Consider the following 12,471-nt stretch of genomic DNA (forward strand, 5'->3'; position numbering starts at 1 on the left):
ACTGCATTTGCTAGCAAAAGAAGAAACAATAACTTCCAGTCCCTTTGGCAATAGTCAATGGAACCCTATCACACACAATTCAACAGAGTGGACTGCTTCTGCTCAAGCAACTCACGGGACCAGAACATCAGAGGCCTAGAGTGTTTTGGCCTCAGTCTGCAGTGTCCAATACGTTCGCTGCTCACCACATGGCGAATAGGACATTGCATGGTGCCGAATGCATGCATACCTAACTCATAAAAAATAATAATTCTTCAAATTCATCACACATGCTGAAGATGATTAGCACAGGCACTCGTGTAGGTGAAGCAGCCTGCCTGCCTGCCAGCGGGAACCCCTGTGGGCACTGATGTCACCCGTGCTAAAAAGGAGCACTGCAGGGCATGGCAAGGATGGGGAGTTGGTATCACACCCTCTAACACATGGGGGCAGCACAGCTGTCTGCATACCATTAGTAGGGAACAGCTGGAACTGCACCACTCCCAGCCACACCGAGGGGTGGTTGTTACAGGCCACACGGGGCTCTAAGGCCTTCTGTAGTTAGCCTTTCTTTGCTGCGACAAGTTGCGTGTGCTGTACCTGTGTCTGTGATTATGATGTCATCTCACAGTTTCATGTGAATTCAGCGGTCAGAAGGTATTTATTTTTCTAATAAGATTTTGTAAAGTTTTATACAATATAATGTGGTGAATATGGAAAGACAATAACCATAAGTGTGGCAAGCTTTGAATTCCTGTTCCCACTGGCCTAGGTTGGAGGGGGGCTAGTGTGGCCACAGTCTTGATGATGTTAGGTGAAACACTGATTTCAAGAAATGAAATTGACAAAGAGATTCAGATCAGCTGCCACCCATCATTTCTGTTACATGATCAGTCAAGGCTGGTAAGTTTCTTGTCTGTAAGGGACTATACAAGAGTGCATTTGTTAACACAGTTTATTGGCACACTTATTGGCAAAGCATACATAAAATACAGTTGTATTATATAACACACTGACTCACTGTGTCTTTACATGATGAATTGAACATATTAATATGGAAATGAAAAAAATTAGTTTCTTTTATAAAGTTTCACATAAATACACCAGAATAATAAAAAAAATTAACTGGTTCGAGGGCTCCAGGGCTTTACAAAAATATGATACAAGAAATATACTATGAAAAGAAATAACATCAAAGCCAACTCAGATACAATAATAAAAACACAAAAGTTTTAGATTTATTAAGCTGCCCACAAAATTAATGGATTACATGGCTTTAAAATATCTGGATCAACAGCAATTTTACAAAGCATAAACTCTCATAGGACAGCGCGTCTTTCTCCACATAAAAATATTTTTCATGTCTTTGATGAAAAAAAAGACATTTCTTGTTTCAGCACTTTTGAATAAAGACAGAAGGACTACTGGCATCAGCTACAATATAAATTAAAAATGCTGGATCCTTTAAATGGTTAATCAATGAAAGAAGAGTTAAAGGAAGAACTAAAGTTACTTTAAATTACTTTTAAAAAGCTGATTTTCTGAAACAAGAAATTTAGGTGCAAGTTGAAAAGCAGAAAATATTTTACAATTTTTAAAAAGTTTTCCATAGTTATGTTACTGAGATCCTGAGCACTGATGACTTGTTAAAATATGGCCTTTATTTGATGAGGAAAAAGACCTCTCCAACAAAATGGTTTGTCTGAAATTTGTCAAGAGGTGCTATTTAATTTTCAATTATTTTAATTGAGGTCAGTGCCAGTATAGTGTCATATGTGAAAGCTTCCAAGAAAAGTACATGAAAGCTTATATATGATTTTTCTCTAATTAAAAAAAATCAGATAGCTGTAGTTTAGAAATAGATACTGTATCTGGAAATTTTTTTTTTGATAGAATGGTGTGAAATAGCAATTATAATCCACTGACATACATAACAGTGGATAATGCTACAGAATAACCTATTGGGAAGCTTGTGGTGTGGGATTTTCAGATTTGGTCTCCTGATTAGCAGGAGGTTTGCTGTTCCATGGGCTGCTATTTCCCAGGGCAGGTGAATTGTTGAAGTCTTCTTCATCATCCATGCCATTTGCTGCATCATATTGTGTGTTCTCTAGTCTAGTGATAAGCCTTTCATCTTCATCCCCAAATTCTCCTCCCATCAGCGTTGGTTCTCCTACCACCATCACATCCTGTGAACAGCACCCAACATTTGTTATATGGAAACCTTGAGAGAGAAAAAATGAACTTAAAATAGCCATATTAGAGGATCTGAAGATGTTAATTTTTGACATTCACACAATGGAACCAGAGGCTCCTATATGGTTACAGTCACAATGCAAATTTACACTGCATTTTTAATTTATCAAATAAAGCATTGCCAAACCATTATCTATATATACATTCAAGGCACTAGGCCTCAACCCCCACCGAAAATAGCTAATGCAAGATGAACAAAATATACATTTAAAAATAATTAGATTACAAAAGTGGAGACTGTTCAAAAGTTTTCAACGATTGTTTTAACCTCCTATTTGTTATTTTTTATCCTCTATAAATTATTTTCCTTTCCACACCATAAATTATTATGTTTACACAAACTGCTCAGGATGCAAATGAGTTGCAATTTGTCATATTTATGCGTCAAATCTAGTCCATGACACAGTACTTCTCACACTCAGGCTGTTGAAATAAAGAACATAGGGCAAAGACGGTAACTCTCTTATCCCTAGCTAGCCAAGCCCTTTTGTGCATCCAAAATACTTGACATTCTGCTACTTAATTATGGTAATTAATTTAGGTAAAGTTTTTGATAAAAACGATGTTCATGCTGATTTGACAATTTGCATAGTTAATTAAGCCATTAGCAAAAACCTGCTGATTGCCAACAAGCCCTGAATTTACCATCTGTTATTTCATGGTGCCTGTCACCTATCTTCGCATAGGCAACCCTGCTGCCAATCTGTGCAGTAAGAGGATCAATCTGTCCAGCTGGTACCATCAAAGGAAGATGAAGAGTGCTAATTACAATTATACTGATGAAACTAGTAGTCATCAAAAGCTGAAGCCTTCAAGTAACAAAGAATCCATCTAATCACTGCTTTAAGTACAAATGGTCCTTCCAGGAGAACAAGTAAACCACCTACTGTACTATAGTGCATCACGGTTTTGTTGCTGGACACTAACTAGCATAGAATAGAAAGGTGCAAAACCAGACTGGAAAACAGAGCGCTCTTTTGTTCTTTCTGATTTAAAGAAAATCAGGTTGCTTTGCAAACTACTGCCCTGGGGAAGGAAATACATAGGGTGCATCTTTTGATGCAGTGGGACTGGTAGGACTTCAGATAACATATTTGGTGAAAGTGCAATCATTCCAGATGCCCAGATTGTACCTGCTGATTTAATCAGCCCTTCAAATAATCCTACCATACCACACAGATTCATATATAAAAGGATGTATTCTTATTCATGAATATAAACCGTCTATGAAGTGCAAACAGGAAACTATTGCTTTCATTTAATAAGGTTTTTATCATATAGATTTTTCACTCTTCATGAAATAAAACAAGCTGATGACCATAAATATTTATACTCCATCAAATTCCTTACAAAACCTGACATGTTATGGAAGAAAGCATGTATTGCAGTTTCAAACTGTGTAATCAGCGAGGAATTTTGGACTAGAGGAAATGTGTTAGATAATTTCTTCTTTTCATTGTTTTTATTGTGTTACTTTCAATAGCAATAAAATATTTCTTAAATCAAACCATTGCAGAGCTTTGGACCATAAAAATTTAATGCAACAAAGGTGTTTATAATCAAAAGTTTGTTCTCATTTAGTTTTGTTCCTTTAAAAACACAGAACACATTTATTTCGCAGTGCTGAACCAGGACAGGCCCTACCATGTAGGGAAAGCAGTAAGAGGGCAGCAAATTAAATCTGAGCTGGCAATGTGATATGGCACCCAAAAAAGACCAGTGTGTCATTGAGCTGGATATTAAATCACAGACTAAGGCAGTGATAGTTCATTTGAATAAAACACTGGTGAGACTGTACCTTGACTCTTTCATCAAATTCTGGGCACTTCAATACTAGAAAGATGTCAGCAATTTGGAAGAAGTTCAGAGAAGTGCATCAAAATTACTAAGAGTCTAGAAGCCCAATTTAAGATGACAATTAAAAGAACAAAATATGTACACCTTTTACCAAATTACTGCTACGGAAGGATATGCTATTTGGGTAGAAGGGTGAAAGGGAGAGGAATTGTGTAGCATGGCCTAAGGATGTCTAACTAGAACTACCAAGATGAAACTAAGTAAAGGACAATGTAACTAACGTGGGAAGGCCAGTTTTCCTGATATTCAAACTAGCAAACTAAGGAACTGAATTTGAAAGGAATCAGTAATAGCCCCATCACTTGAGTCACTTCAATATGACATAGTAAACAATAATGCACAGGCAGGGAATAAATTTAGGGCTTGTCTACACTTATCAGTAGATTGATACTACAGAGATCGATCTCCTGGGGGTTGATTTAGCAGGTGTAGTAGGGAACACTAGATTGACTGCTGCTTGCACTCCTGTTAAACCTGATATTCCATGGGGTAATGAGAGTAATGGAAGTCAAGGGGAGAGTTTCTTCTGTCCACCCTCTGCAGTGGGTACAACACGGTTAAGTTGAGCTAAGTTACATTGACTCCAGTTAAGCTATTCATGTAGCTGGAGCTGCATAACTTAGTTTAACTTTGCCCCCTTGCGTAGACCTGCCTTAAGTGACCAACAAAGTATATTGCATCTCCAATTTCTAAGATGTTTTGCAGATATTTCAGTATAACAACATCCACAGGAGACAACAGCTTGTCTTATCTTTCTCTTCGCCATATTTGCTGTAGAATTTCTGACTGAACGCTAAATTATAATTTTAATGAGTGCAGTGGTGTTTTTCCTGATCTTACTTAAAAGATACCACAGCACTAGCTAGAGGGCACATACTCTTTACATTCTTGCTCTTCATAGTGCATTATATCAGTCAATAAATAACTTCTCAGCACCCATGCTATCTCCTCCCCCTAGTGGGTTCTCTGCTCCTCAGATGGAATGCTGACGATCCCCAGCAATTTAACCCCATTTAACCTCCACTCACTAGTTCCACCAACCTCTGAGGAGGACTGGAAGTGACTCCTTTTAGAGCCCCTCAACGCTTCTCCTTAAATTGGCCAGTGGGGGTCACTGTTCTTGAATGACACAAGGCTCCATCCCTCCCAGGGTTGAGGCTGCAGCTCTTGAGTACTCCTAGCTCCTGCTCATGGAGTGAGAAGCAGAATCCAAGCATTAAACCCTAGTCTGTTGCATGGCAGCATATACTGCTCTGGGCTAGTTACAGTAGCACATATTTGACTAGATTATCTAAATCAAGATTTAGGCTATAGTCATGCTTACTAATTTACTTTGTGGTTAAAACAACATTTTTAGTTAAGGAGTGTTTAGTGATGGCAAAATATATTTGCAGTGAAGCTCTGTAAATAAAGCAGTAGATGTTTTACACTATTTGATAAAATGATCATGTCATATTATAATCATAACATATATTTAGTGCCTTTCACACTGAAAAATCCCTAACTGAATCCCAATTTAAAATTTTAACCTTCTATATAATATATGAAAATGAACAGTACAATAAGACTGTTACTTCCTGTGATATTAGAGTCTCTTAATTTCAGTTGACCTCAAATTTTCAATTTGCCACAATTTCTGTATTGCTAATGCATGAGTTTTCATGAGCATGCAGCTGCCAGTTTTGACAACGTTTGGTACTCAGGAGCTCTTTGGAGACTGGGCAGATGACATAGCACTCTTTTCTTTTCCTTTGTGAATGGGGTTGGAGGTGATTATTTTGCAGGATTTGAACTCTTGGTTTCCCAGAACAAGCAACCATTAACAATCTCCTGCCTCAGTGTTCATCACTACACCCAATGAAGAAGGCTAGGCTCATCAACCTTAACATTTCTGCTGAAATGATGGGCAGTGAGAAAGTTGTCATTTAAATTAGATTTTAGGTTCATCACCTCCTTCGTTTGTGAAGTGAGGGCATTGTAATGAAAATGAACGCACGTGAAGGTAAAGAAAATGTAGTGCTTTTCCCTCCCTGACTGCATGTAGGTGAAGGCAAGTATAATAAACTCCACCTTGGCTGTTGATCCGTTTGCTTGCAAATGAGTTTAAAAGGGAAAACTGAAAGCAAGATTGCTGAGACCTGTAACCAGCTTTAGGGAATGAAGATCTTCACCTGTATTATTTTAAGAAAATGTGGTCTCACTTCACTCATTGAAATGCCTAAGACACTTCAGTATGGTTAGGTGAAAGGTATATTCAATTTAAAAAAAAAACAAAAAAGAAAACCAGATTTGAATAGGTTTACACCAGAATGTAAGTGAAAACATATTAGGGTCTGTCTTTTCCTACGTAATAGAATTTTTTCTGGAAAAGACAAACACTAAATAAAAGATGTTTTCTATGAAGCACTATGAAATGCACTGAAAATTGAAAGTCAACCTACATGACTTGTAAAAATCATATGTAATATATTGTACCATTGTGTGCATCAAATTAGATGTACAACAATCATTACCCTCAATGAGACCTGAACTATAATAATTCTTCAGTTCATGAGATATGCTTTGTGCCATCTGAATAGTAGAAGAGCTGCTAGAGCTGGGGTGAAAATCTGTCCTTGGACAAAAAGCCACATAAATGTTAGATTTAACCAGGAGAAAATATGAACTTGCTATACTGAGACAAAAACCTGCAGTAACCTTGGAGTTTGCTCAATCAGTTGTTTAATCAGTCCATTTCATATCATTTCGTATAATACTAATTCTAGGCAGTCCAATAATCCTTTTTACCTAAAATGGCAGGCTTTCTCAGGGCTCCCTTCTGGGTGGTTATAAATGGCGTAAATCCTTTGCTAGGATCCACAAAGGACCCTGCCTTTTGTACATGTTGATCAAAAACACAATAAAAGTCACTGTATGCTGTTCTCAAATTGCTACATTACAGTTCCCCTATTGTCAAATTAATTTCTCTAGCTTTCTAATTCTACGCTCTCTGGATATGAGAGACAATTCACTCATAGTCTGGTGTCTGATTACTCAGAGACAGTGATTAAGACAAGAGACTTAACACCGATAAGAGGAAACATTCTTTTGTATGCTGCATAATTCACCCATGGAACTATTGCTACAATATCCCACAGAGATTAAGATTTTAGTATGGTTCAAAACAGAATCAGCTGTTACTATAGCCCACAGGCTCATTAATAGGTACAAATAACAGGATAAAAATTTGTAAGTGGCAGCAGTTCACCTGTTTTGGGCATAAGTGAACTGCTAACTGACAGGGGTTATGAAGAAACAACTTCTGCTTTCATGCTTGTCCAGTGTGGGCTTTCTTTCAGCTTTCGCTGACACATCTGACAAAGGTCACGTGTTGCTGGAGACAGGATAGCTGTCTAGAGAGACTCCTTATGCTCCTATTATGAATCAGATGAATGTGTTCATTTGCCCTATGGAGAAAGCCACTAGTGATAAACAAAAGCCCAATCAAAATCCAGCTGAAGGCAGAAGGAAGACTCCCATTGGCCAGAATGGGATTTGGATCATATCTCCCAAATTTATTCTTAAGGTCATCCACTGCTTGAGGATCTTTTATTAAAGTTGCGCTGCAGCACTGATTCCTCACCTTTCACTTCTGCTTTCCCTGTATCCACACCACACTGTGTAAGGTCACTTCATGTGTTTGATAAACTTGGCTCACAATAAGATTTTAGATACATCTTAAAATATTGTAAGTGGTTCAGGCCTTAAAGGAAAATGAGACTTACAGGTACCTGACTTGACAGGCTCAAGTTTGCAGCTGCTGTTTTTTTCTTGCTATTGGTACTATTTGCATTATTCCCAGCACTGCTGTTTGAAGTGCTGCTAGTTGAATTTTTTCTTTTTCTCCGTTTGGTTGTCGGTTGTCTTGTGGGTTCTGCTACAATAAAAATGTCAGAGGCAAAGCAAAGTACAGATATTTTAAAGACTGTAGAAGAACTAAGTACAAAGAGACACCACAAATTTGGTTCTTGTAATCTATTTTAAAACTCATGTGTATTATTAATTATTACTAACAACAACTATAATAAAAATAATATTATTTTAAATGAACCCATGAGCTTGTGAATGCCTCATGGAACAAAACTATCCACCCATGATCTCCAAGTACTTTAAAAAGAAATATGTTAGTTAAGTATCATTAGAGAAAACTGGGGCACCAACAGGTGAAGTGACTTGCTAGAGGTCAGAAAGCAAGCCAGGCATGGAGCTAAGAACTGAACCCTACTCTCCAAGCACACTGCAGCTATCCTTTGGACTGTCTGCCTATAGCAAATGTGTTTAACAGAGAAGGGCAACTTTGTACAGTCCTGTCAGAATCAAATGGGATTGTCTGTCTCTGTGGAAAGAAGGGCAGAAGACATTTGATATGGGTTTAACCAACTCCACCTGAACCAATATGGCAGGAAGGGAAAAATTCTTTCCCTGCCTCTCTCAGCAGGTTGAGTGGTTTAATGCCCAGAGCAGATATAGTCAATAATATGTTATATTTACCACCAAAATGGGAAAAGAGGGTGGATGCTGCCAACCCTGCTCCATGAATAAGAAGGGAGGGTCCTGGCATAGACTGACCTTTTAAATCCCCTTAATCCTGAGTGATGAGTCAGCTATCATGCTGGCCTCTTCTCCAGCAGTTTTAAGTCTCCCCCTCCTCCCCTCAAACCATCAAGAATTACTCTCTTTTTCTGACCAGTTGGACAAACAACACATGCAGGCTGGTGATTCAAGCAAAAGGTAACATCATTTTCTATTACTTTGGGCGTGGACCTCACCTTTGATAGACCCTCACAGTAGAATATGCCAAACTGTGCTAAATGATACTTTTCTACTAATTTTCCAAATAAAAAACCAAGCCAAGACTATTACTTTCACTGGACTTAAGACCTTTGTGGTATGTGCATCTACTACTTTCAGTTATAATGTTTTGGCAAAGTATAGTTTTGTGTTTGTGATCAACGAAATTAAATTCAGGACTGTAAGTAAAAATGTGTTCAGTTAGAATACTACTAATTGTGACTTGAAGCTGCAATTCCAGAGTCACAGCAGGAAGGTGTAACATATACATAAACCAGAATAGGGGAATTCCAGAATACTGACTGTACATGGTCTGTCAGGGTTAGCCACTGGTGTGCCACAAGATGATATACCTGAGTTTGCGCAGGCACAACTGCTCACAGTTCCCAGTGGCCAACCCCCAATGTGAACTATGAATTCTAATGGAGCCAGTAGACATGTCACATACAGGTTGAACCTCTCTAATCTGGAACTCTCTCGTCTGGTAAACTCTGTAATCCGGCACAATTTTAGTCAGCTGGATGACCACTTATCATGGGTGTAGTCAAGTTTCCCATGGTCTCATAAAGTTTGATTACAGCTACCAGTCCTGGCTCTCAGTGTTCTGTGATGTGATTTAGCTGTAGTTTACCCCTAAATGTCTCTAAGAGCCCAGTAAGCAGTGGAAGAGTTGGTAATGTGCTAGACAATATTGACCTCCTGGCATCTGGCAAATTCTCTCGCCTGACACCGGTCAGCTCCTGAGGATGCTGGATGACAGAGGTTCAACCTGTGCTATGTATTACTTATGCGGCATTATATATTACACGTTATAAAACTATTTCAATGTGTATACATGTAAAACTTTTTTCATATTATCCACCATCAGACTCATTACATGCCATTAGAATAATATGTAAGGTTATGTTTAGAATAATACTTAACTTGGTTGTGTTCTTTCCACTTCCAGTGGATTATCCATGAAGTTTCTCATCATTTTTATGTTAATTAAATAATAATAGTAACAAGTGAATAAAAATACAAGCATACCTGGTGGTGCCACCATTCTCTGCCATTTTTGAAATAAGCATGTCTTCAGGCAGTCCCGGGGACTTAGATTGTATGTTTTATGTCTTGACATCAGTTCTTGCATTGGCTCCAATATTACACACAACTGAAAGAATCAGAACAGAATGATTTAATCTAAAAACAATTTAGCAATAAAGTATTTGCGGAGTCTGAAGCTAAGTCATTACTTTTCTGGCTTTGGCTTTTCCAACTAGCTCATGGAGAATGTCCAATGCAATACAGTTTAGTGTTTGTTGAGACCAGTCTAAATTTGGCCTCTGAAACCTCCCTCCTCCTTTCCTGATGCCAGCACCACCAAGAGGTGCTGTGGACTGTCTGACAAGGTGGGAAGGGGGTCCCAGCTCTGTGCCCTGGAAGGGGCGGGGCCAATGGCAGAAAGGGCAGAGTCTAGGGTATTGAGCCCTCAGTGCTGCTGGGACCACAGTGCTGCCTCCCCCCCGCAGCCATGTGCAGCCAGAACTTCACTGCTGCAGCAATTCAAACAAGCCTGGAGCTCCAGCTGCCCTTGAAAGCCTGGGTCCAGGGCCAACTGCCATCTTTGCCCACCGTCGGTGGGTCTGCCTGATGTCACTGGTATTTACCATTCCATGTGCACTGACTCCTGCACAGCACTACACTTAAGTCTATCTAGAGGTCTTCAAAGTTCCACAATCTTCACACCCAGCAGGAATACACTATGTGGTTCTCTCAATCAGCACAACCCCCTGCCCCATCTACACTTCTGATTCTCGACTTTCCCATTACTATTACCTGTCTCTTCTTAATAACTGGGATCCCCTCCCCAAGAGGGGTATCTTCAGTGAAAGGTTACCATGATACCATCTGGAAGGGGGGGGTCTTGACCATGGGATCATTTTCCTTTATGCCAGTTTGACGTCCTTCCCCAAGACTTTTACTGCTATCAATGGCACAGAGCCATTAGACTTGGGGTGGGACCACTCAACTATATCCTGGAAAGTCTTGTATATATACACATCTCTGGCTCCTTTATCTCCTTCAGTTCAGCCATTCAGGTACTGAGGGTCCATATTTGGACTCTGAGAATCATGAACTCCTTGCACTGAATGTAACCATATGCTGCCTGCCACAAGGCAGGTAATCATCCATTCTTCTGTGTCATATGGGTTCTCACCCCCTAGCTGTGAAATCAGGAAATTCTAGCCTATTTCTCCCTGTGGAGACTTAGAGATGTCTCCTGCAAAACATAAGGATGCCCTAAGATTTTTGTGGGTAACAGGCAGTTCTGGATGCCTCAGGAATAACAGGGAATTGTGCTCTGCAATGACAAGTTCACTTTAAATGCATCCAGCTTGCTGTGAATTGGACACAAATGTAAAAGAAACTGGATTAACGGTGATTGATATTAAATCTTTCAGTCCTTCTTGGTGGCCTTTGAAATCTAAAGTGCCTCAAAGAACAAATCCTTGATAGAGGAAGGGATCATGGTCCAATTATCCTAAGTCTGAAGAATCTGTCAGTGACAGTCAGTAGCTTGGTCCTTGCAAAGAGAGGGATTAAAAACATAAGGACAAGATATGTTTAATACCAAAGCAGATACAGACCTAAAGCACCTGCCACCCTTAACTACCAGTGAGTAATCTAAATGGAAGCCCAGATTCAACTTTATTATTTTATGAAGTGGTTTTCTCAAATAATTATAAAGAAATGGCTGAAACCAATACAAATGTTATTGATGGGGAACGATAAACAAATTAAATATTCTCCTGCAGTGATGCACAACTATGTAAGTGTTAAGATTATTTTTATGTAGCTACTTTGTGCTTACCACAGTGTAAGACACAAAAGAGATGGTTCCTAACCTGATAAACTTACAATTTTCATAGCACGTAGTCTGAAAATTATTGGAAGAATGCATACCAGCGAAGAAAAGCAGAGAAGGAAAATATCGTCTCCCTGCATTACAACACCTCCTAAAGAACCATACATTTCAATTACAAATTCAATTCAATTACTAGCATTATAATTATTATTAGTCTCTACCTAGGTTTTTATATTGCACTTTTCAGCATGGGATTTGACTACTACTACTATTATACTACTAGGAGCACGAATAGAATCTAGTGTAGGGTGTTAATCAAACAACTAGATCCTCAGACTTTCATCCTCATACCTGTGTGGCATCTTAATAACTTCACTAGAGCTACATGTGGACCTTATAGTGCATCCACACTGATCCGGATTAGATTTGATTAGAGTTCACATTAGAGTATAAAATAAAATATGAGTGGCTGAGCAGCAATATGCCTTTGGAGCTCAAGAAAAGGGAAGATAACTTTGCCAAGCACAGTAGAGCCCTGATCCATGATTATTTCTGCAAGACACAGTATAGAAAGAAAGACAGACAATGATAAGCCCATGCTTGATTAAAGTACACATATACTGAGGGCTCTCTTTTTAAAAAAAAATCATTTTTCTTAGTCTGAAGGGTTCAGAGAAAGAACAGTTTATAGGGTTCAGAGA

At 38.8% G+C, this 12,471-nt stretch overlaps 1 protein-coding gene across 10 annotated transcripts in view; it reads right to left on the bottom strand.

The window, feature by feature from the left end:
* Nucleotides 1–919: 919 nt before the first annotated feature.
* The window catches only part of LDB2 (LIM domain binding 2), a 420,599-nt gene continuing 409,047 nt past the window's right edge, over nt 920–12,471 (bottom strand). For 2 of the 10 annotated variants that reach the window (XM_074992531.1, XM_074992527.1), the window contains 3 exons: nt 9,952–10,075; nt 7,857–8,008; nt 920–2,168 (listed from right to left, as the gene is read on the bottom strand). In XM_074992531.1, the coding sequence (XP_074848632.1) occupies nt 1,938–2,168; nt 7,857–8,008; nt 9,952–10,075 (507 nt within the window). In that variant the 3' untranslated portion in view covers nt 920–1,937. Of the gene's footprint in view, nt 2,204–5,133; nt 5,277–7,856; nt 8,009–9,951; nt 10,076–12,471 lie in introns of all 10 variants that reach the window. The other 8 variants (XM_074992533.1, XM_074992534.1, XM_074992532.1 and 5 more) reach the window with 8 other exon arrangements.

The sequence above is a fragment of the Carettochelys insculpta genome, chromosome 4 (assembly GCF_033958435.1).
Source record: "Carettochelys insculpta isolate YL-2023 chromosome 4, ASM3395843v1, whole genome shotgun sequence".
Classification (NCBI taxonomy): Eukaryota; Metazoa; Chordata; order Testudines; family Carettochelyidae; genus Carettochelys; species Carettochelys insculpta.